Source organism: Tenrec ecaudatus, chromosome 2 (genome assembly GCF_050624435.1).
Source record: "Tenrec ecaudatus isolate mTenEca1 chromosome 2, mTenEca1.hap1, whole genome shotgun sequence".
Lineage (NCBI taxonomy): Eukaryota > Metazoa > Chordata > Mammalia > Afrosoricida > Tenrecidae > Tenrec > Tenrec ecaudatus.
The window spans coordinates 89,400,552-89,426,360 of record NC_134531.1 but is presented as its reverse complement, the minus strand read 5'-3'; the positions used below and the strand labels follow the sequence as shown (position 1 = coordinate 89,426,360).

The 25,809-nt window shown below is 42.7% G+C and overlaps 1 protein-coding gene across 1 annotated transcript in view; it reads right to left on the bottom strand.

The window, feature by feature from the left end:
- ADGRV1 (adhesion G protein-coupled receptor V1) overlaps positions 1 to 25,809 on the bottom strand; it is a 724,059-nt gene that overhangs the window by 396,240 nt on the left and 302,010 nt on the right. Inside the window, exons 67-75 of the mRNA XM_075542665.1 lie at positions 25,425 to 25,573; positions 23,276 to 23,474; positions 22,325 to 22,544; positions 19,393 to 19,632; positions 18,170 to 18,319; positions 16,437 to 16,910; positions 10,311 to 10,454; positions 7,091 to 7,265; positions 3,425 to 3,560 (exon numbers count right to left, since the gene is read on the bottom strand). Coding sequence (XP_075398780.1) covers positions 3,425 to 3,560; positions 7,091 to 7,265; positions 10,311 to 10,454; positions 16,437 to 16,910; positions 18,170 to 18,319; positions 19,393 to 19,632; positions 22,325 to 22,544; positions 23,276 to 23,474; positions 25,425 to 25,573 — 1,887 coding nt within the window. The remainder of the gene's footprint in view (positions 1 to 3,424; positions 3,561 to 7,090; positions 7,266 to 10,310; positions 10,455 to 16,436; positions 16,911 to 18,169; positions 18,320 to 19,392; positions 19,633 to 22,324; positions 22,545 to 23,275; positions 23,475 to 25,424; positions 25,574 to 25,809) is intronic.

The window sequence follows — 25,809 nt, the reverse complement described above, 5'->3', positions numbered from 1 at the left end:
TCTGAGACTGCAACTGTTCATTGGAGGAGTGATGCCTGTCGTTCTCCCCCGGACTGTCTGGTGCTTTGAAAGGACATCGGACCACGTGGACCACAGCTGTGCCACCAGGGTTCCTACTGCCCAAAAGGGCAGCATATTAAAAATGGCATGCTTTTTCGTCTATTTTAAGACTGTCACTGATGCAGGAAAGTATGTGAGCACAGGAAGTGTAAGAACTGGAACGGCCGTGGTGGGGAAGGTAACTAACGAGACTCGTTAGCTAAGAGAAGAGCACACGGGCTCCAGTCATCCACGCACAGCTCACTGGAATTCCAGGCTCGCTTCTCATCCCTACGGCACTGTACCAAAATCGGTGTGATGCTCTCACCTTATCAGCTGTCTTTTCACCTCTGAACCAGAAATTGCGGCTCCTATGCTGGACCAGGGCAAACACTACAAAATGGCCGGCTGCTGCTGTTAAAGGCATTTGATCTTATGACCTTGAATTGTGTTCTGTGACCAGACATTATTTAAATGGCATATGTAGGCTAGAAACCCATATTCGATGCTGCCTAACTATATCCTACACACACACAAGTTAGTTTGCCTCACATGTTTCTTTCCAGAAGAAAACAGAAGTGTGTAAAGATGAACGAACTTTCCCCAAATCACACAAGTAGTGGCCGGGTCAGGAACAAAGCCATCAGTCTGCCTCTCAGGACTGCTCTCTGCTAGCCTGTCAGTCTAACCCCGGTGAAGGGAAAAGGGAAATATGCAACAACCCCGCGACACACACACACACACACACACACACCAAATAGCTATCTTTTTTCCAGGTTTCACTTTGCTTAACAAGCTCCAAATTTTCGCTCATTTCTGGAACCAAAGAAATTTATTAAATAATCACCAAGTTATACAAAAGGAAGGTAATTGTTAAAAATATAAGTGCTAGAGGGGTGAGGAAGCCTCAAGGAACCAGAGGAATATTGTGTTTCATCAGTGCTAAACTGCACCCTGATTGACTCAACCCTTCCTTGTGATTCTTCTCTGAGGGGGCTGTCCCACTGTCTACAGATGGGTTTGGGGTCTCTGCTCCAACCCACCTCGTTCTCAACAATATGATTTTCTGTTTGTTTGTGGTTTTCTGAAGCCCGTTACCTGATCCCATTGACACCTCGTGATCACACAGGCTGGTGTGCTTCTTCCATGTGGGCTTGTGACTTCTCTGTTAGATGGCAGCTTGTTTGCCTTCAAACCTTTAAAACCTCAGATGCTGTATCTTTTGATAGCTGGACCCCATCAGCTTTTTTCACCACGTTTGCTCTTTTGCTCATTTTGTCTTCAGCGATTGTGCTGGGAGGGTGAGCATCACGGAATGCCAGGTTGTTAGAACAAGTGTTCTTGCATTGAGGGAGAGCTTGAGCAGAGGTCCAAAGACCTTCAAGTACCTCAGTGTATTGCCATATAGATATATGTATAATAAATATATGTAAAACATAGGCCAATACCTCTGTTTTATGAACTAATATATTTACCTAAGTACCCACCTTTGTTTATACTTCTATCCAAGGTTTTGCTTCCTAGATCTATCTTCAGTTTCCTTTTTCCTTCCTCCTGCCCCACCATCATGCATGCCCTTCTTCCACCTCTTAGTAATTCCTCTTAGAGAGATTGCTGTTGCTCTAACTTCCCCAGGATCTCTACATTCTCCTCACTGATTTTAATTTCCTAGTGGTTCCCCTGCCTATGATGTTGTTTGCTCATCACTCCCTTCCCCCGCTTGCTCCTCCCTCCCCGCAAGTCCTTCCAGAACCGTTGGTCCCATTGACTTTTCCTCAGGTTTGCTTCCCATGCTTATCTTATATCTGTAGTCAAACCAATAATAATGTAGACAAAGCAAAAGATGGAATAAAAAGAGGGAACAATAACTAGCAAACAAATGAAAAAGCATACATAATTCCAGGTCTGTCCACTGACATCTATGACTATGTCCCAATCAGTCCTGGAGGATTTGGGAGCCGCCCCTCCTAACCTGAAGTCTATTTTGGGGGATCCTTGGTTCTTTGAGGCATCCTCATGCCCCACTATCATGACTCCAGTCCTGCCTTTCAGTTCGGGCTAGACCAGAGTATGTGCACAGGTACAGGTAAGAGCTCGCGACACACGGAATTCAGTTCAGACAAGCCCTCCAGGAACAGAAATAGGAGTAGCGATAGCAGGAGGGTAGGGGGAAGGTGGGAAAATGATGGGAGGAAGGGGAAATTGATTGCAATGATGGACACATAACCACCCCCACCCCCTGGGAGGTGAACTACAGAAACCATGGGGGAATGAAGACACCGCTTAGTGTTAAGATATGAAATAATAATAATTTATAATTTCATAAGGGGTCATGAGGGTGGGAGGGGGATGGGAGGGGAAAATTAAGAGCTGATACCAAGTGCTCAAAAGAAATTTTATGTTTGTAAAATAATGATGACATAAAAAAGTATAAAATAATTAATGAAAAGTAAATGTTTATAAAATAATGATGGCAATATATGTACAAATATGCTACATATAATTGATGTATGGATTGTTCTAAGAACTGTAAGAGCCAATAAAATTATCTTTAAAAGGACAAATCACTATATCTATATATGTATATATAGATATATATATATCTATATATATATATATATACACACACACTAGCGATAATCTCTGTTCAAATTCTGATTTCTTCATTTATTCAATAGAAGACCTCAGAAAAGTTGTCATCTCTGTGTCTTAGTTTTTGTTTTAATAATAGAAGCCACAAGCTCCTAAGAGTTAGAGGAAGTCTCATGTGTTGACCAATACACTTGAATGACACAAGTACAGATGACAGACATAACTTCAGATTGCCTTGCTCCAATTGGTGGGAGGGGGGGTAGGAGGGGAGTGAAGTGGGCAGGTGGAACAAATGGAACATAATTCAAAATATTACAACTTATGAAAAACTAATTCTGTTTCTTTTTACTGTCATCTTAACTTATTAAAACCAATATTATTAATACGACCACCTACCAGCAGCAGAACCAGCTGTCATGGCACGGCAGACCTATATGGAACTGCACTCTATGAAGTGTTCATTGGCTGATGAATTAAAAAAGAGATCACCAAGTTTTTCTTCTGAGGCAGCTCTGAGTGGATTTGAACTAACAGCTTTTCCACTAGCAGCTGAACACCTTAGCTGTTTGTCTCATTCACCGAGTCCTTATCTACAGCAGACTAACTCAACTGAGCCAGAGCTCAAGAGAACCCCTTTCAGGGCAGCAGTATGCCTCCCTGCAAAGGCATCCCCCGTGGTATCTAAGACACCACAAGTGTAAAGAAAATTGATGCCGTGGCTTTGTCAGCTTTGACCCATACTTTGCAGATAACAGGCTGGGAAGCTTTCCACTGAAACGTGGGCTGTTCTTACCGAAGCCGAGCTCCTCCGGGGGCACTGCTCTCCAGGCCTGATAGGTGAACGGCAAAGGCCTCCGGTCGACCTGGGCTGGGGAATGCCCACAGCACAACTCCTTTACGCTGCTCCCCGTGCGAAAATGAGAGGCTCCCTGGAGCAAACGGGACAGGAAAGCATGATATCATGTCTTAGCTCTTACCTTGGGAGCCCATCTTTCAAAAGATAGTGAAGTAGTTTCTTATCCAAAGTCTCCTTTCAGTATGCATGAGACAGTATGCCGAAATGACTGACCACACAGAAGGCTCCCTGGAAGACCATAGCTTTCCAAACGTATTGACCCTATCACCTCCTTTTCAGGAAATAAAGTCAGTGACACCCCTACCCACCCCCCAAACCCAGTAACTAAATCTTTTTAACAACAGCTCCTAATCCAAGTTAAAAGACCCGTTTGTAGCCCGCCTCGGTCATTCCAGCAGCCCACCCGCCCCTGCAAGGGGCTGTCTCACCCGACTGGGACACAAGGGACCACACAAACCTTACTTTCAATCGCTGTCTTCCTACATTTAGCTACTTTTTTTTTTCAATGGCAAAATATAGTAGCGAGAGATTTGTATTACGCAATCTTTGGTTTGAATTTAGTGTCAGGCAGGCTCGGGTTTAAGTTCTAGCACTCGCACATAGTGTAGAGATGCATATCGAAGTAGTTTGGTACCATGTATCATAATGTATGTATATTATTTTTAAATTATTTTAGACAATGGTATAAATCTTGTAGAAGGTTATCAATCATGAAATCTAATTGGTGAGTTCATAAGTATTCATTGTACTTACCACTTTACTTATCATTAGGTTTGAAAATGTTTATTAAGGGCTCAAGTAGAAATAAAATGTTTTGAAAATGAAGATGGCAACAAATGTGCTTGACACAATGGATGTCTGTATGGATTGTGATGAGAGTTGTATGAGTCCCCAATAAATGATGTGTTTAAAAAAAAAAAAAAAGAAGAAGAAATGTTTATTATACTAGATTAAATACCTGGGAGGAGTAGTTTGAAGATATCAATATATGAGGGAATACCCAAAAAAACTAGATATATTTTTCCAAGCTATGTATTTAAATTTTGTTCTGAAACAACCTTATCACCTTCAAAGTACTCTCCATTACACTTAACACATTTGTCAAATCTGTAATTCCATGCTTGGAAATATTTTTCAATCTCATCTGTTTGGATAGCTGACTGCACCTCCCTCGTTTTTTTCTTCGCCTCCTGTATGTTGTCAAATAGCTGTCCTTTCATGTTCCTCTTCATTCGCAGAAACAAAAAGAAGTTGCACAGAGCAAGATCAGGTGAGTAAGGTAGTTGGGGCAAGAGAGGCATGCTGTTTTTTGTCAAAAATTGGCGCACTGAGATGGCCGCATGAGCAGGTACATCATCGTGGTGGCAAAACTGGTCCCCCGTCTGCCACAAATCAGGCCTTTTCTTGTTGTACACGGTCATGCAATCTTTTCAGAACCTCTAAATAGAAGGCTTAATTAGCAGTCTGACCTGGTGAAACAAATTCCAAATGCCTAGAAGTTGATATTTTCATCCATTTGGGAAGTTGGTGGACATCCAGAAGGAGGTTTATCATCAATTGACATTTCACCTTTTTTTGAAATGAGAAAAACACTCATAGGCTTGAGTTTTTCCCATCGTGTTGGCCATGTAAGCTGTGTTCAACATCATAACAGTTTCTGTGGCATTTTCCAGAGCAGGAAACGAAATATCACAGATGCACGCTGTTTTCTTAAATCGGCCATCACAAAAAAACAGGTTCAAGCGAAAATGCTCTTACAAACAAATTCACTGTGACCAGAGAGAACCTTCCCAGTGATGCCACTGGGTTACCTAACTCAGAGTGAGTTGCTTGATGCTCACCCAGTGAGAAAAATGCGTGCTCCGAAAGTTCTGCCTAGTGGAGCTTTTTCCAGTTTTTTAGGGGTACCTCTTGTACTCATATTATTTGTTATTTTAATTCATTTAACTTGTCAATTGGTTAAACCTTGAAAGATTCATTGCATAAGAAGAAAATCACACATGAGCTTATAGACAATATTTCTATAAGAAAAAAGTTACAGGCCTGCTAAGTGACTACTAATACAAATAATTAAAACTCATGATAGGAAGCTGTGTGTCACATCAAGGCTGACGGAAGGCACAAGGGTGAAATATGTTTCTGAGGAAGAAAGGGTTGAACAATGGACAAGAAAGGCTAGGAAACACCCATAGTTAAGGAGAAGGGCCCAAAGGACGCTGAATCAGAACCAGAGTTTGGTGACAGAGAGCAGGAGTTTCCATCTAGTGGTGAAAGAAACCAGTTCTCTGGCTGTGAAGTCTCCCAGTCAAGCATCTAAGCTCATTACTTTGATATTACTGGAATAACACATCTTAAATACCGCAGATGCCGTTCCTCTTCTGCCTCCGAGAGGCACCACTCCGGGTCTAACTGAGAACTGACGTAGCCTCCCTGGGCAACAGAGCCTCAGCTCACAACGCAGGACTTAAATGGCATTTGCCTCGTCACCAGCAGGGCACTGAGGATCAGAGTGGACCTCAAAGATTTTGGAGGTCCTTTGTAATGGGTATGGCATTGAACTTTCTATAACGTCGTACCGGGCAAACCCACTAAACACTCACATCCCTAACAGGCAATGAGCTGATGGAGTAATGGAAATAAAAACAGACAAAGCAACATCTCTGCCCTACTGTTAAAAAATAATATCCTGATGAACGTGAATATCAATCAAAACTTCCAAATAAAGTTTTCTAAAATCTTTTCTTTACTGTCTTCCAGAACTACGTTTTTTTTTCTTTCCTTAGAAATTCTTTTAATACACACCTAATGTAGAAATTGAAATGTCTGCTTGCTGTTGCTGTTCACCACCATCGAGCAGGCCCCAGTCCATGACAGCACCATGCACAGAGAGACTGGACCCTCGGTACCTGTACGGCTTCCAGTCGCCAAGACCTCTGGGTCATACCTTCCTCGTCTGTGTTGCTCTGGAAGCCTCAGTGTCGTAGCAACATTCAAACCTCCACAGCGAGATGAGTGGTGACATTACTCAAGGTCTATTGGCCAGGACTTTAACCTGGGTCTCCCACATGAAACAGGAGAATCCTAGCACTAACCGCCACCACTGCTGTCCAGTGGATTGGGACTCAAGTGTACCAAAGTAAAACAGCCCCTTGGAATTTTTGGTAGCTAAGTTTCCAGAAGGTGGGGATGGTTCCGTAGTGCGATACGGATTGGGCTACCAGCCACAAGGTTAGCAGTTCAAAACCACCAGCTGTTCTGTGGGCAGTCTTTCTGCTGTGCTGTGCATAGAATTGCTAGGCGCTAGAACCTAACCACAATGAAGGAGCCCTGGAGGTGAGTAATGAAATGTTGGACCACTAAATGAAAGACCAGTGGTACAAGCCACCCACTGCTCCCTGGGAGAAAGACGTGGCATTAGGCTTCACCACCGGGTAATGCTCTCTCCCAAGGGTTCCGATGATACAGAACTGACTTGAAGGCAAGGGTGTTTACTCAAGAAAACAATCATTGCAAGGTCAAGGGTAAGTATCTCCCAAGAATATTGGCTACCAGTGACACACCTTCATGTTATGCAAGACTAATCAAAGAAATTCAAGAACTCACCCAGTTTGGGGGTCATGTTGCCAACAACAGTAAATTCGGGGATTTCTAATCCAGGAGCGTATCCGGCGGTCCAGGCAACTGTGAGAGAGCCATATGTACCGCGCCTAGAAACCACAACGTGGCTGGTCCCGGCAGGGATGTCCGTAAGTTGAAAGGCAGTAGACTCAAATCCAACCTATGGAAAAAATGTGCTTGGGAGATTTTATTTCCTGAAAGAGTAGGCTAAATGAATCTTTCTTTTCGTTTATAGAATATGCATTCTTATATTTTAAAATATACTTACTCAGAGGGGAATGGTGAAAATGACACTTAAGGGTTAAAATTTTATTCTATCAGATTATAGTTGCTACAGGAACCCAGTCTTATTTTCATTATCAAATTGTAACCATCAGAGTGAATAATATCCATAAAAGAATAATGTGATAATGATTAAATAAAGAGGAAAAAGTATATTTTAACAAGACGTATCAATGGGTCTTTCCAGATTCTAATTTGCCCAGATTGAAAATATTTTTTATAAAATCAGCAAAATAAACTAGACTTTATCTTGAGGCCCTTTTCAGCTACCTAATTCAATGTGACTTTTTTTTCCCCCATTGAGGATCAGAAAGCTTCAAATATTGAGGGGAAAAAAAACTATCTTTTAATACACAATAAGTAAAATTTTATGCCAGGATCTTGTGCCAGGCTTCTTTTAATCACTTTGGGCTTGCACTGGAAGGAGTAAGAAATAATGACATTTTCATCACGGCTTCAAAAATGCACTGAGGTTTCCACTGCCACAGGCAGTGGTCGCTCCCTCCCCTTCTGCTGAGCCAACCGGCGTCCTGGTATGCAGGGGTTACGTGCTCCGCTGCTCTCTGAAAGGTCGGGATTTGAACCCCCCAGCCACTCCTCCAGAGAATTCTGCTTCCAGAAAGATGGACGACCTTGGACACCCTGTGTGGCCATTCTAGCCTATTCTTTAAGGTCCCAGTAAATCTGAATTCACTCAACACAGTGAGGTGATATTGGGAGAATCAGTCTAAAAGCATAAAGCTCTCAGTTGGCTCTTTGTTTTCACTTGAATTTTCAAGTACTTGGAAAATAATCTTTCCTGAAATGAAATCAACTAGAAGATATAAATCAGCATAAGCCATAGCTCAAAAATTGAAGATAAAAATGGCAATATCAGTAAAAGAAAAGGCCAGACGTTACACTCTAACTTAGTGACTTTTCACGAGCTGTTTCCATATTCCAATCTTTGATATTGAGGAAATGCATGGACACTTTGACTAGAGATGACTTGCATAAAAAATTCCATATCCACAGGACTAGTTAGATTTTTTAAATTTATTTTTAATCATTTTATTGGGGGCTCATACAGCTCTTCTAACAATGCATACATATACACCTTGTGTCAGTCACATTTGTACATTTGTTGCCATCATCATTTTCAAAACATTTTCTTTCTGATTGAGCCCTGGGTATCGGCTCCTCATTTTTCACCACCTACCCGACACGCCATCCCTCGTAAACACTTGATAATTTATAAATTATTATTTTTTCATGTCTTACACTGTCCGATGACTCCCTTCACCCACTTTTCTGTTGTCCATACCCCCTGGGAGGGGATTGTATGTAGATCACTGTGATATTCCTGCTCAGAGCAGCCAGTGTATAGAGAGGACCATAGGGCCGGCCCCACCATGAAACACAGCATCGTTCCCTGACCCAGAGCACTAAGAGGGACAACACTGGAGGCACAGTGTGCGAATTGTGCTTGATCTGACCCGGACACAGCACAGGAAAATACTAAGGGTGTACAACAGACTAGCAAGGAAGAGCAAAGCAATCAAGTCCCCGGAGAATACCAAAAATAGACTTTGGAGCCAGGGCATGGCACCCCATTAGACTCACTGGAAAACACTCCTAACGGTCAACAAACAAACTTGGAACTATTTATAGGCTTTTCTTTTTCTTTCTTTTTGGCATTGGGTCTTTTGTTTTGTTTTTGTATCTTTTGCTGTTTGGTTTTGCTCTGTCTTGTTTTTGTGCTTATTATTTTCTCTGCATGTCTCTCTAGATAAGATAGGCAGGATAAACAATCTGGAGGAGAAAACACGGGACCGATGGTTTTGGGGGGGACACAGGAGAGAGGGAGGCAGGGGAAAGGTAGGGGGTTTTAACAAACCTAGGGACAAGAGAACAACAAGTGATCTAACATCGATGGTGAGGAGGATGTAGGATGCCTCGATCAAGAGCAATGTAACTGAGAGGAATTACTGAAACCTGAATGAAGGCCAAACATGATAGTGGAACAAGAGGAAAGTAAAAGGAAATAGAGGAAAGAACTAGGAGGAAAATGGGCATTTATAGAAATCTAAATATAGGCATATACATAAATAAATATATTTATATATAACAATAGGGAAATAGATCTATGTACATATATTTATATGTTAACTATTAAGATAGCAGATGGACATTGAACCTCTACTCAAGTACTCCCTCGATGCAAAACATTTTGTTCTAATAAGCTGCCATTCCATGATCCTCAGCTTCCTGACACAATCGCTGAAGACAAGAAAGATGATGGTGCCTGACTATCAAAAGTTATAGCATCTGGAGTCTTAAAGGCTTGAAGATAAACAAGCAGCCATCTAGCTGAGAAGTAACAAAGTTCACATGGAAGAAGCACACCAGCCTGTGTGATCACGAGGTATCGATGAGATCAGATATCAGGCATCAAAAACCCAGAACAAAAAATCATCTCAATGTGAATTTGGCAAGGTGCAGAGTGGAGACCCAAAGCCCAATTGTGGGCAATTCGACATCTCCTTACAGAAGAGTCAGAAGGAAGAGATGGACCAATCAGGGTGCAGCATAGCACCAATGAAACATACAACTTTCCTCTAGTTCTTTAATGCTTCCTCCCTACAACTATGATGATCCCAATTCAACCTTACAAATATGGCTAGACCAGAGTAAGTACATGGGTACAGATAAGAACTGGAAACACAGGGACTCCAGGACAGATAACCCCCTGGAGCCAATAATAAGAGTAGCAATACCAGGAGGGTCAGAGAAAATGTGTGGGGAGAAAGGAGGAACCGATCACAAGGACTACTTGGATTTAAGGAACTAATTAACTTTAAGAAAGTATTCAAGACTCATACTGTTTCCTTGAAGAGTTGCCCTCTAGTGGTTTCCTGACAGTACAACACACAGAACCATTTACCTGAGAGTTGGCAGCGTTCTCGGGGACAGGAAGGACGACAGACTTAGCTTCCTGGAGAATTTTTGGCACTCCAGAAATACGTCCACCACCAAGCTTAACAGTCATCAGTTGCAATATGAAATTAGAGCCAGATAATAGGAAGGCCTATTAAAAAAACAATATCAGTGATTTTAAAAATAACATGTTCAGAGAAAAACACTGACATCACACAAGTCATAAGCACACTCATTGCCCGTGTGTTTAAGATCAAAGAATTTCATCCACAAATGGACTTCCTCCGTGTGTAAGACAGATCACCAATACGGAGGCTGTAGGGACAGAATGGGAGCTATGCAAGTAAAAAAGACAAAACTTCAAGTTTCCCATTTGTGCCCCAATGGCGTCAAGAAACTAAGAACCATAAAATGATGTTGAAGAAATCCGTTGTCAAAGGAATGAAAAGAACTTACAAAAAATAATATCAACTTTAAAACCTAGAAAAAATGTATTTTCTTCTTCATTGAGTAATACAAAATAACTCCAGTGACATTTATACACATGTATAATAAATTTCGCTGATTTGAATACTTGGATACTTTGGATACATAAAAATGTTCTTTTGCTATCGTTGTTGTTGTTAATAGATGCCTTCAAGTCAGTTTCAATCCAAAAGAACAAAACATTGCCTGGTCCTGAGCCAAGCTCCCCATTATGCTTACGTGTGAGCCCATCTTTGAAGCGACGGTGTCAACCCTTCCTGTGGCGGGTCTTCCTCTTTCACAGCCCTTCGAACTTTACCGAGCATTATATGCTTCTCCAGGAACTGGTCTCTCCTGACAACAAGTCCACAGTATGTGAGACAGCGTCTCCCCATCCTTCCTCTGGGAGCATTCTGGCTGTACTTCTTCTAAGGCGGATTGCTTTGTTCTTTTGGCAGTTGATGGTCCTTTATATATTCTTCACCAGCACCAGAGACTAGATGCATTGATTCCTCTTCAGTCTTCTTTATTCAATGCCCAACTTTCCCTTGTTGATGAGGTGACTGAAAATACTGCGGCTTGAGTCAGGGGCACCTTAGTCTGCAAAGTAACATCCTCGCTTTTCAGCACTTTGAAGTGGTCTTGTGCAGCACACCCACCAGTGGAAAGCATCGCTTCATCTCTTGACCGCTGCTTCCATGAGCACTGATTGTGGAGCCAAGCAAGACGAACTCCTTGACACTGTGGCTCTGTCCTACACTTATCAAGATGCCACCTATGGGTCCAACTGTGAGGATTTCTGTTCCCTTTACACAGAGCGTTAGTCCAGATCGAAGCTTGGAACCCTTGCTCTTTATCAGTAAGTTCAAATCCTCCTCACTTTTAGCAAGTAAGGAGGCATCATCTGCATATCACAGGTCATTAATAAGCCTTCCTCTAGTCCTGTTGCTCTTCTTCGTGCTATCCAGCTTCTATGATTATTTGCTCAGTTTACAGATTGAATAAGTATAGTGAGAAGATACAATGCTGGTGTACACCCTGGCTAATTTTAAACCAGATAGGAACTCTTGTTCTCTTTGCACAACTGCCTCTTGATGCCTACGTAGGTTCTGCATAAGTACAGTTACGTGCTCTGGAAATTTTATTCTTCTTAAGGATAACTATGATTTGTTAAGAACTACAGTGTCAAACGCCTTTGCATAGTCAATGAAACACCAATGGACATCTTTCTGGCATTCCTGCTTTCATCCAAGATCCATCTGATGTCAGAAATGATATCGCTTGTTCTCCATTCTCTTCTGGATCCACCCTGAACCTCTGGCAGCTCCCTGTCAATATACTGCTGCAACTACTTGGGGTGATTTTCAGTAACATTTTAGTTCCATGGGTATCAATGATGTTGTTCAATAATGTGCACATTTGTTGGCTTACCTTTCTCTGGAATAGGCACAAATGTGAATCTTTATTGAGGTTGAATGCAATGCCAATCCGCTTGACTGTGTCATCCGCAGCCTAGGAAACCATGATTGTCTAATTCACAATGACCCATACCAGTCCATTTGATCTTACCAACACCCAGGGGATCAATCATTGTGCATTCCATTTCACTTTTGATGACTTTGAATTTTATTGGATTCATACTTCACACATTCCAAGTTTTGATGAGTCATAGATGTTTGCATCTGTTCTCAGTTTGAATTGTGCCCCATTGGCATATGAAGGTTCCAAACACTTGACTCTCCCAGGCTTGACACCCCATACTGCCATAGCCAACTCTGCCAGGAGAAGGCAGCTCGACGGCAGTCATATCATGAGCACCTTCCAACCCAAGGGACTCGACTTCTGGCACCACCTCGGACAGCGTTCTGCTCTCGTCCTCCAGCCTTCAGTAGCTGGCGTTTCCCATGCTATCCATAGGTTTTCCGAGGGTAGCTCCTCTGGAGTGGATAGTCTATTCCTTCTTCATAGCCTACTCCTAGTTTGGAAACGCTGCTGAAACCTTTTCATATTGGGGGGCCCTGTTTGCCTTTGAAATACCAGTGACACAGCTTGCAGTATGACAGTTACAGGCAAGCCAGCACAGTATAACAAAATGACAGACAAGTTTTAGAATCTAACAAAATAAGCAGAAATTCTGATCTTACTTGGTTTTCCTCTGAAAGTTCTTTTGAAGCTTATAATACATTTTTCTATGGAAACATTGCTATGAATAATGGGTGAGCCCCCAAGTAATCTCACAAGCTATAATGTCTCTAAAAGCTCTGTATAGCTTCTTTGCATGTAGATATAAGGTACGTAAACGTGCATCAAATCCACAAATATGTATATGTAACATAGATGTTTCAAGCTTTGGGCCACATGAAGGTTGCCCAGAACAGACGTTTCCTTCATTTCAATCATCATTGATTCACAATGTCTTTTCCTGATCATGGACCATAGAACAAGTGCTTCCCTACCTAACGCATCTGCTTAGCAGCCTGCCACATCTACCAGAAATAGTGTATTGCCATCTTGAATTGAAAAAACATTTAAGAGCACAGATTTCGACAAGTCAGCCAGAGTGCAGTATAGCACTGACAAAACACACAACATTCCTCTAGTTCTTTAATGCTTCCTTTCTACCACTGTCATGACCCCAATTCTACCTTATACATCCAGCCAGACCAGAGCACATAACTGATACAGATAAGAGCTACCCCTTGGACCAATAATGAGAGTAGTGATACCAGGAGGGTAGGGTGAAGATGGGGGAGAAAGGAGGAACCAACCACTATGATCAACATAGAACCCCCTCCCAGGGAGATGGACAACAGAAAAGTAAGTGAATGGAGATAGCAGTCAATGTAAGACATGAAAATAATAATAATTTATAATTATCAAGGGTTCAGGCAGGGGGAGGGGCTGATACCGAGCACTCAAATAGAAGGAACAGTAGTTGAAAAATATGGACTGAGTGATAGAAATGAAGCTGGATATTGCATAATAGAATTTTGTAAAACAAATGACTTGTTCATAGCAAATACCTTTTTCAACCACACAAAAGTCATCTGTGAACATGAACTGCCCCAGATGTAATACAAAGAAATAAAATTGTCCACATCTGTGAGAGGACAAAATGGAGAAGATCAATATCAGCAGCTAAAACCAATCCAGAGGTCAACTGAGGAGCAGGCAAAGAACAAGTCCACGAGAGCCAAAATATAACCTTGAGTCTATTTCACCTGAATTCTAGAACATCTCAGGAACACACCGAACACATGGAACACTCAGGACAGGAGACCTGGTGAGCTGTGGGAGGACATCATGTCCGTCACTCATGAAAAAGGGAAAGGTCATTAAAAAGGCAGGGAAGGAAGACAAGAGCAAAGTGGATGTCAGAAGAGACTAGGATTAATTGTAGAGGAGCTAGACCAAGCAGGAGAAAGTATGAAGTTACAGAGCTGAATAGAAATTTTCAAAGAGCAATTGGAAAAAGCAAAGCCAAATATAATGAAATGTGTGACGATCTAGAATTAGAAAAACAAGAGGGAATAATATGCTTGGCCGCTCTGAAACGGAAAGAACTCAAGAAAAAATCCAAGTCTCCAGTTTCAGTCTTAAAAATTCTTTGATCAAAATACTGAATGATGCAGGAAACATCAAGAGAAGATGGGAAGACTACACAGTCACTGCACCTAAAAGAACTCGTCCATATTCCACCATTTCAGGAGGAAGCACCTGATCAAGAACCAGTGGGGCTGAAGGAAGAAGTTCAGACTGCACTGAATGCATTAGCCCAAAATGGGGCTCTAGAAATGTGTGGGATACCCACTGAAAGGTGTCAGCAAACTGAAGAAGCACTGGACGCACTTACCCATCCACTTGTCTATGCCAAGAAATTTGAAGACAGCCAGTTGGCCAACTGACTGGAAAAGATCCTTATCTGTGGCCATTCCAAAAAGCGGACTCACCAGAATACCCAAACGATAAAGCATCATCATTGATATCACACACAAGAAAAATGTCGCTTCAGATCACTCACCAATGGTTGTAGCAGTACACTGAAGGGCAGCTGCCAGAGGCTCCGGCTGGATTCCCAAGAGGCCGTGGAACAAAGTGTATATCACAGCTGATGGCAGAGGGATCGTGGTTCAAAGCAGAGGATAACAGAAAGATGTGTGCCCGTGTGTTATGGACTACACGAAGGCATTCAACTGTGGGAACCATAATAAACGTGAATAATCCTGAGAAGAATGGAAATTCCAGAACACTGCATTGAGCTCGTAAGGAACGTGTACATGGGTCAAGAGGCAGTTGTGTGAACAGAACAAGAGAAGACTGCATGGTTTAAAATCAGGAAAGATGTGAGACGTGATTGTATCATTTTGCCACACACACTCATCGTGATCCTCTGTACAACAGCATGAAACACCGTTCGGCTTTGCTCCACCATCACAAGCATTGCTGTGCTGGAGGCTGTGGGGCAAGTCCATCGTGTTGAAATGCTTCCTCTTTTTTCAGTCTATCTCAGTGAGGGTACACTTGACCACTGATCCTCGATTTCACACCAAGCACGATATCCTTCTTCGCGGACAGGTGCCCCCTAATACCATGCCCAAAGGATGTAAGATGATGAAGTTTTGCTGCTGAGAAGCCCTCCGGCTATACTTCTTACAGGACAGACCTGTTTGCTCTTTGCCAGTGTATAGTACATTTGATATTCTTGACCCGCCCCACTCCACGGTACCAATTCTTCTTCGACCTTCCTTAGTCATTGTGCAGCCATCATCTACATGGAAGGGAACTGAGACTACGGTGGCTGTGTCCACTCTGAGTTCACCAAGTGAAAGCTTTTCCTTTCAGCATGTAAAGCACTCTTTTCAGAATATTTGCCAAATGCGGTGTGTCATTTATTTATTGGCCACTGCTTCCATGGGTGTTGCTTGTGAATGCAAGTAAAATGAAATACTTACGAAATGTAATCTCCTCTCTAATTCTTGTATCCCAGTCCGTTGTAAGAATTTTCATTTTCTTTATGCAGAACTGGATTATGCACTAAGCTGATAACTATGTGGTCAGCTGTTAGAACCAGCCACTCTGTCTATTCCTGCAAAGGTTTGCAGTCTCTGACACTCGGCCAGGTCAGAGACTCTGTCTTCTGGCTGTCCTTCTCATACGGATGCCACCAGTCAGAATTGACTGGCTAGCAGTGAGGTTTGCTTAGATTTGCTTTATTTCATTATGGTGAAGAATACGGATGTTACAGCAGACTGCCGGAAGAACATCCAGAATGCTCCTTAGAAGAAAAGTTGGAGAGATTTCTTTTTCCATACTTGGTTCAGGTGATCAGGAGAGACCAGTCCCTGGAAAAGGACATCATGCCCGGTAAAGTAGCAGGGCCGTGAAAAAGAAACACAGTCAAGGAGACAGACTGAAACAGTAGCTGCAACAACGGGTTAAAGCATAGGATAGCTTACGAGGATAATGCAGGGCCAGACTGTTTCCTTCCGGTGAGTTGGAAGCGACTCAAGGACACCGAACACGAACACTCCCTAAACACGTATCGAACTTACACTTACAGATCTGAAGAAGCGGATCATGAAGTAAGCAAGAGCCATCACAAAGAAGCTGTACAAATTTTGCCTTTGCTTTGTTTTTGAATAATCAGAAACTAAGGAATGTCACGCACCTGATTCTTAATCGGCACTGTGTCCACTTTATATCTGGCTCCGTCTTCGACCACCAGCTGCCTCTCTTCATTGTCAGTAGCAACTGACTGTTCCTTCTGGTCTGATGATATTCCGAATCCAACAGCGACCTCTCCAAATGTCCCAGCAAGCCTGGTTACGTTAATCTGGACATATCTACTCAGGTTCGGTCCAATAAGTATTGCCTGGTGTTGGGGGTACAGGGCAAACACTCCATGTGGGTCCTCGTTGGCAGAAACAGAGAATCCCGTGATGCATTTGCCCGGATCCAGACTTGCTCCTCCCTCTGCAGAAACGAGCTGCACCACATAGTGTTCCTCAATCTCAGGTGTGTCATCTGGCAGCAAGTGGACATCAAACCTCACTTCACTCTCTCCATCAGCAATGGAAAGAAAGCCTTTTGTGGCAAGAAAGTCTCCCGCAATATCAAACTCACTACTTAGTTCCCAGTAAACCTACGATATAAAGAAACGAGTCCAACAACATTAAATAATTCAGGATATTGAATTAAAATTCTTTAAATTATGCCTCATAATATTCCAAGTGGGTGGTTTAAGTAAGTATCATTACATGTGCAGGCAAACGCTCCAAGGCTAAGTAAGTTTGGGGCATGCATGCACCCTCCCTTTCAGCTGGTCATATGCATCAGAACAAGATGACAAAACAGCACTGTTTCCCTACCTTCGAAACCCGGGTTCCCAAACTTATTTGGCCTGCTATCCTCTTTTCAGTAAAAAACAAACAAACAAAAACAACTCATTGCCTCCCTGGCCATTTATGGCCCCCAATACAGGACAAAGTGCAGATACTGGTTTTTGCAGCCCCACGAGGTAATTCCAGAGTACCCCACAGGGCAGGCAGTGTCTTCCACTCTGGGAACACTGTTCTAAACCAGTAATGCAATTTGAGGAGATAAATGGGAGAAACTTAACATTACGGCATTCAGGAGTGATCTAAGCACAATTCCGGAAGATAAAAGTGAGCAGGCAACCTTAAGTTTCACATCGGGAAACATCTATACCATTTCAAGATGTAAAGAGGTGATTTCCACAAACGTTTGGCCTCTAGGCCTCCCATTTTCTACAGGATCAGTACAAAGTCAAGTCAAGAAGGAGGGGGCAACTGTGCGGAGACATTCAACAAAGTGTCGTTCACGAGGAAACAAATGGCCTTGATCTGTCAGTCAGTACCCTGATGACTTACAAAGGCTCCTCCAGGCATTGTTTATCAGCATGCACACAAATGCAACCTCTTAAAAAGTAGCTGTCAAATTGGAGGGGGAAAAAAAAACAAATCCACTGAGCAATAGAGCCCTAAGGAATATATAGTGATTCATTCTCTCTCTCTCTCTCTCTCTCTCTCTCTCTCTCTCTCTCTCTCACACACACACTCACACATAATTTACAGGTTTTGGTAAGAAAGACCTCACAAAGAAGGAAATGCAAAACATCTCGGGAGACCCTTCTGGGTTAAGTGTGCGAGTGAATGTTCTGGCGTGGGTGGAACCACATTTAGAGAAACTGCAAGACGCTGACACTGGCTAGAGATCCTCAACGGACTTTGGTGACGTCTCTCAGCTTCTCTGCGAAAACCAACAAATTCTCCCCTGAACAGAAACAACTAGCCAGGACTTCATGGGCTTCTCTGTCCCCTCCAGCCACACTTGTCAGGCACACGGTTGCTCTACTTAGCCATCTCAAAAGGGAAGAGGTACCGTAATCTCTCCTACAGTGCCCTTCAGTCTGTGGACGAAGAAAGCAATGCTCAGGGGCCCTTCTGACGCGAGTGGTTCTGAATAGGTCTTCTCAGAGAGAGACTCGGGAGCAAACTGAATAACTCCATTTGGATCACCAAACTTTTGTACCTAAAGAAGATAAACAGAAAGCAGATAAAATGATTGTATCAAGCACATGGACGTGCTGTAAGCAGAGGGAATGAACCTTAGAAAGGACACGTGCACATAGTCCACCTGGCCACCTGAGGTTCTCAAAACCTTCTTGAAGACAACCCATGGTTCTTCCTCCTCAAGGAAAGGAGCCCTGGGGGTGTAGTGGGTCTGCCTTGGACTGCGATCCGCCTGGTTCGTGGGCTTTCTACTCCCGTAAATGGTCATCGGCTCGGAAGTCCCCAGGGGATCACTAGGTGTCAGTATTGACTTGATGGCAGAGTTTGTTTTTTTAGTTTTATTCCTCAAGGATAATGGGAATAAGTGTCCAGAAACCCCCAAAAACGCACTGCCATTGAGTCAATTCCAACTCATTGCACCCCTACAGAACACAGTCGAATTGCTTCCTACGCTATCCAAGGCCACTGCTCTTTACAGGCGCAGAGAGCCCCCTCTCGCTCCCAAGGAGCAGCTGTTGGGGTTTGAACCACTGACCTCACACTTAGCAGTCCAATGCTTCCCAAATAGCACCACCACTGGGTCACTTCAAGAAGTTCACAGGGCAATTCCATTAAGCTTTAACTCAATTTCTCCACAACATTCTTGAAGCTCCTTTGTACTTCTGTGCCTGCTGTTAGCTTTATTCCCCTCAGATTCACTTCAATTAACCAGCTAGGTGAATCTTATCTAGGGTCGCTGTGAGTCAGATGAGACTTAATGACAGGGGTGTAGTATCTTAAGTATGAAGATACTTTAAGTATGAAGATAACCAGGGTTCAGGACGCTGCATCAAATCCTCCAAATAAGTGCCCGCATTTTCTCAAAGCATGTAAAATATAGACTTATCTCCACATTGAAACTGTTTAAATTACCGACAATCAGGCTACAAAATGACATAAAAATATTTTAGAAAGTTCTACCCATCAAGAATTATGACTTTATTTGGTTTTATAATTTTTACTTCATTATAAACCTTCAAGGTTTCAACAAATACAAATATGCTCTCTGGTAAAGGCATAGAATTTTGTGGGGGAAATCTTGAAAAGACTTACTGTTAATGTAATATCTCTGGCTCTGGAGTCTAATTTAGCTTCTCCTTTAACAAGTGTAAGGTGAATAATGAAAGTTTCCTCAACCTCAATATCTTCATAAGGATATATGGTCAGAAGGATGGTCCTCGAGCCTCCTTCTCCGTCTTCGAATGAGAAGGACCCTCTCACCGGGTCTGCGATGTCATTGTTCTGAGGTGGAAGCACGTCCTGAGAATTGGGTCCATGTATCTCCCAGGCCACCTGGAGGGGTGTTTCCATTTGTTTTGATTTTAGAGAGAGTCAGTTTGAAACCAAGAGTCATTGCAACATCTGCAGGACTAGGCAGTATATATATTTAGTTATAGGTACCAATTATTCTACAATCTCTCCTCTGAATTTCTGTTTCATCAATTCATTTCTATTTTGTGGAAAAAAACAATAATGACAAATATAAACTACATACCTGCAAATTATCACTGTTAATTAATAAAGCACGTCACAAGAGAAGAAAAATCCTAATTCTTCATTTGCCATGCAACTGGGTAACAAAAATCTAAGAGGTAAAAGCACCGTTTGCAGCATAGACTATCTTGTGTGTGAGAGAGAAATATAATTTTTAAAAGACCCAGCTAGTGCAACACTGTGGTATTCACAGATTCTTGGGGGGAAATCATTGCATTTGAACTATGGTGTGCCAACGAATACTGAAAATACCATGTGTTGCCAAGAGAACAACCAGACCTGCCTTGGAAGAAGTAAGGCCAGCGGGCTCCTAGGAAGCAGGGGTGGAGAGACTTGGTCTCACGTGCTTTGGGCAGAAGATCAGGAGAGACCAGTGCAGTGCAGTGTAGGACTATCAGATAAGAGGAGGGTCCCCAACGAGATGGGTTGATACCATGGCTACTAAAAGGAGCCCAGACAAAAGAACTGCTGGGGAGGGCGGCGCCACACTGGCAGTGTTTTATTCTGTTGTACACAAGGTCTCTATGTGTTGGATTCAACTTAACGGTGCCTAACAATAACAACCACATGGAATCAAACACGGGTGGAGCCTATCCGATCTATCTTGTGCCATTCATTGTTCACTCTGGCCCTCGCAGCGCATAAACCTCTCTACCTTGAATGTGTCAGCTGCAATGGTGATTTCATCTGCCCAAGGATTACCATGACAGCAATCACACTACTGTCTCAAACTCACCCCCCTTTAGTCTTAAATATCACCCTCGCCCTCCATTCTATAGTCACCAGCCAGTGAATCAATACTGCGTCTTTCAATTGGGCATTCTTTTGGAGTACCTACTGTCACCTGATTTTCTTTCCCCTGATTTCATTGCTGATGGTTCTGCTCTGGCCACTGTGTGAGAAAACGCTGGGAACTGCGATGGGACTCTCTCAGAGCCCACTGCCGGGGCCTAGCACAGAGTCCGGCATACAGAATGCACTCGAAAACATTTTTGAATTCCTACCCTTTCTTTTCAGAATGCTGAAGCCTGTGACTTTACTGAGCACTTAAAATGCCATTGTGAGGCATGACAGGCATTTCCTCAAAAGCCATTTCAGGGGCTTGTCTGAGGTCCCAGAGCGAATAAGAACCACTTGAACATGCATGACATGACGCATAGCTGAAGGGAGTGGCAAAAAATGCAGGCCCCTTAAGTGTCAGAGATTTGCAAGTCCTGGTGCAAAGCAGGTCCATGGAAGGGTCCCTAGCTCGGTCCTCTGTGGGTGCTTTCGAGTCCAGAGGAAGGCGAACTGCTTTCAGCAGTATTTCCACCCTGTGTCTCTCAGCTCTACAACTGCCAAGGAAGGATTCCTTTCTTCCTCCGCCGTCAGAAATCTTGAAGTGGCTGCTTCCAATTCCGACCTGGGCGGTCCCAGCACCCTCGGGACCCACTCACAGTGTCCCAAGGCTTCACGCCACCCATCACGGGCCAAGTGATTCCCAGGCAGGGTTAGCCTCCTCGGAGTTTTACTGCTGATGAGAGCCTCACAGCAGGCACTGAGTAGGGTGACTTACATCCGCTCCAAGGGCCCCTAAGTAACAGCTGAGATGGGCCAGGCCTTCATATGGGAGCGTCGCGTACTCATCTTATCCTGCATGTCATTATGACCAATGTCCGGATCGCTCAGACTCGGATTGCTGGCAAAGACAGGGGTGATGGTGCAACGGCCCTCAACCTGGTCAGCGTCATACCCGCCGCAGCGACTCCACATCAGAATCATTCGTTTCATTTAGAACCTGGACTCGGGCGTGCCCGAGCGCAAAGGTGTGTGTGACTTCACACGTCTCTAGGCATTTCGAGGGACTCGGGGACGACTTTTAAACTACGAGGGCACGCATGGACGGTTAATAGATTATTATGCTTCAAGCATATGACTATACAATATCATGCTCGGTCTATCAAAGACCATTTTTGTTTGTTTTTTTTTGTTTTTTTTTTCAAAGACCATTTTTAAAACCATGGTAAGAATAATTGTACTTGTCCCAGTTAGAATTGGAGAAGAATGTAGAACAAAACTCAAATTCATTCCCCCAAAAAAGGACAACCAAACATACTGAAGAGATGGAAACTGGAGATTCCCCAAGACTCCCACCATCACAACACCATGGGCAACCTGGTTCTGAAGCCAGCACGTTCAGGGGTCACTGTCAGACAAGCCAAAGATCGGTCCAGGAAACAACGTGCCCCTGAGACTAAAGCACCATGGGTATCAAACAGGCAACATTTGTCCGGACGGACGTGAAGATGAGAAGCAAAGAGGGGTGGGACAAACGGCAGGATGGGAACAGGGATGGCAGGGTGGAAATGGAGGCAGCACTGACCCACTGCAGAGATAGTAACCGAACAGGAACAATTGACTCCAGATTTGTGGGATGCAAAACGAATTGGTCATGAGATAAAATGCACCAGAGACACAATAAAATGTTTAAAAAAGGAAATAAAGACTCTACCTGGATCTCTCCCAAGAGTCCTCCAACCCGCTCCAGAACCAAGGATAACATCATTGTAGAATTGGGGTTAGGGACAGAAATGTTGCTTTGGTTGACAAATCTTACAACCCCAAAAGGAGCGTCACTCTTAGCGATTGTGATTCTGCTCACTAGGTGGCGCCCAAGGACCGCTCCACCAGTAGCTCCAGTGAGCAATAGTTCAATTGACTCCTCAAGTTCACTGCGAGAAAGAAGAGCAATTCTGTGACTCTAAGCATATTAGAATGCCTCTAATCTAAATAACTAGTCAATTTTACAAGTTGGTCATACATAGCCAAGGAACAGTAGCCTCATTCTACGTGATAAGAAGAGAGAGGCTGCTCAGCTAAAAACGTATGAATATGATATAGCCTGGAACTATTATTAGTCCCCTAACACACCACCATCTACAGATATCTATAGATTTAATTGCTAAATGCACCAAAGGAAAAATTAAAAGATGGTTCCACATGCTCATTGAACTTTTTCAAGTTTAGAGGAACAAAACAATTTCCTCGTATCTTTAAGAAAAGTGGTATGTGCAATGTATGGTATCAGTCCCCAAGCCCCTCTTTCCCTGGCTCCAGAATCCCGAAATGTTCATGAGTGCTTCTTAAGAGCATGGTTCCTGGAACACTGGGACAAGGACGTCGGAGGCAGCTAGGCTTGCTTCTGTTGTTCGGTGTAGCCCAGGCGATCATCTGCTCAGAGTCCCCGATGGGGATGCAAGCCAACAGCCCCAGTGAGGTTTCCGAGGCTGGATTCTGTACAGGAGCAGTTCAGTGGGTCTTTTATTACCAGAAAGAGTTTGAAACCCACAGCCTATCGGTTAACATCCAAACGCTTGACTATCGTGCTTCCTGGGGGACGCATTAGAACACAATATTCACGCTCTGTGTCTTTTCATAACATTTCTAGAGCTCTGGATGTTACCTTTCCTTGTCATCGATGATGGAGACATTTATAAAGCTTAGGTTCTGCCCGTGCTGGAAGGTCACTGTGCTTCCGTGGAGCACATAGTCGGCACCAGGAGCGGCAGTGGAGCTCTGCGAGATGAAGTCGGCGGTCACGAGGCCATAAGATCCTCTCAGTCTCACCACTGGGATCATGAGCAGCCCAGCATCTTCCTCTACTGCAACAGGACCCGAGAATTAACCGGGGCGGAAAGCGCAACAATCCTCCCTCGGCGTTCCCCTCAATTAAACATGACATAAGATACCGAGCTCCAACCAAAGCGCCCAATTGTTTCCATAATCCATTTCTCACTTTGAAAAACAGTTTAATTAGCATATGCTTCACATATCATACAATTCAGCCATTTATTCGCATTAAGAAGAGTTGTACAATCACCACCACATCTTTAGAATAATTTCTTCTCATATTCACTGGTGTTAACCCCCACATTCTCCAACCTCCCGTGCCGTGCACCTAGGTAATTATTAATCTAGTTACTCTCTCTATAGATTTGCCTGTTCTAGGTTGCACATACAGAAGAAGAAAAAGCTGACCAAAAAAAGAAAAGAAACCAACAGCAAGAGGAGCTGATGTCAAAAAGTTCCAGATGAAAGAAAATGTTTTGAAACTGATGGTGGTATCAATTGCAAAATCATGCTTGATCTAACTGAAATATGGATTGTAATGATATCTGTAAGAGCTCGCAATAAAATGATTAATTTTTAAATGACAAGATGAAACACAGAAAACCTGTATCAAAAAGGAAACAAAAATATTAAAAATGGGAACAAATTTAAATTGAGCCAAAAGGGAGATCAAAGTATAAAGTGTTACATTGTAACATCTACAGTGACCCATTTACGATGCACTGGGCTGATAGCAAGGCTGTCCACGTCCTTGGACCATGTTCAAAGCAGACTTTCCGAGGGGGCATTATTCCACGGGGGAATCCTACAGATGAAGTTGGGGCTTTCATGGTCCTCCCTACACTGTTGCAAAGCAGGTGTTCAGAATTTAAGCTGTAACATCATTCCCTTCTCCGGATTTAGGATGTATCACTTTTAAAAACTGAGTGGTTGAAATATCATGGCTCTCTTATTTTTTTAGGAGTAATATAGTTTACCAAGAGTTCAAATTGATGATCAGCAAGTCAAGTGAGCATTTAAAGACCATATGATATGATGAGCATTGCAGCCGTCCTTTGGGTGTTAAATACAAATACATGAGCCTTTCCAAAACTGTGAAATGGACAGAAAAAAAACAACTCAAGGAAAACCACTCCAGATTTTTCTATAGATTTTGTTGAAATGTAAATAATAAGATGTAGATAAATGAGGTTTACTTGTTTATATCATATGAATACTTTGCAAGTTGAGATATAGATTCTATTTATATTCTCAATTCCTTTGAACTCTATGTGAGCATCTGGAAATGAAGCTTCAACATTTTATTTCAATTCAAAATTCATTTTTCAGATTATCTTTATTTTCTGGTTAAGTAATGTTAATCTTTGCATATTACAATATACTTTCCTAGAGAAATCACCACTATTTTTTTACTGAGTAAGGAATCGAACTATGTACACTTAATTCTGCTTCTGGAAAATGGGAGAACTGGCCATCACAGGTAAATCATTATTCAAAATTGTCTTGGTAAAGCAAGATCCAGGATCCAGAACCCACCTTTTTTGGTAGTGCAATAAAATGAAAAATGTAAAAGGTGATTATTCTCTCAAAACTGAATATTCATTGATAGCGAATCACTGAGAAATTGAAATACTGAATACATTAGAAAGTGCTTTCATTAAAATGTCTGAAACAAAAACTTTTCAATAATCCTAAAGGTAAACATAATTTTTCTAAAATGTCTCACTGCTAATTATTCAATTGTGCCAAACACATGCAAGATCCAAGAATGTCTAAACATAACTCAAAATATATTATCAAAAATATATAAACATACATATTATAATGTACGTACACAGCTACAACCCACACCTATACTACATCTACATAGTAGTTACACACAGAATTGAAACTGACAACATGAAAACGTCATGGCAGGTACTTTGCCACTTTAAAAGCGGCGATAGGTAAACTCACTGAGAAGGAAGGGTAAGTGGACGCACCTTCGACAGCAGTGTACCTTGGGTCAAATTCAATAACGCCCTCTGCATTATCGCTTTTCATGATTGTGATGAGGAGAGTGGAGATGTCTCCTACTTCAGGAGGTTGATCTATCTGAAGTCCATTCTCTCGGACGGTAAAGTCATACCCTCTTGAAAAATCATGAAAAAGAAGAGAAATCTGACTGAAGGACCCTGCTCAGTCCTCAAACCTAGACCTAGTAGACATTCTCATGCTCCATGGAACAAACAAAACCACACTGACACCAGGGCGACTCCAGCTCACAGTGACTCTGGAGGACAGAGGAGCACCGTCTCTGTGCATCCAAGGTAGCACAGCTTTATGGAAAGACACTACCTCTTTGTCCCACGGAACAACTCTTGGACT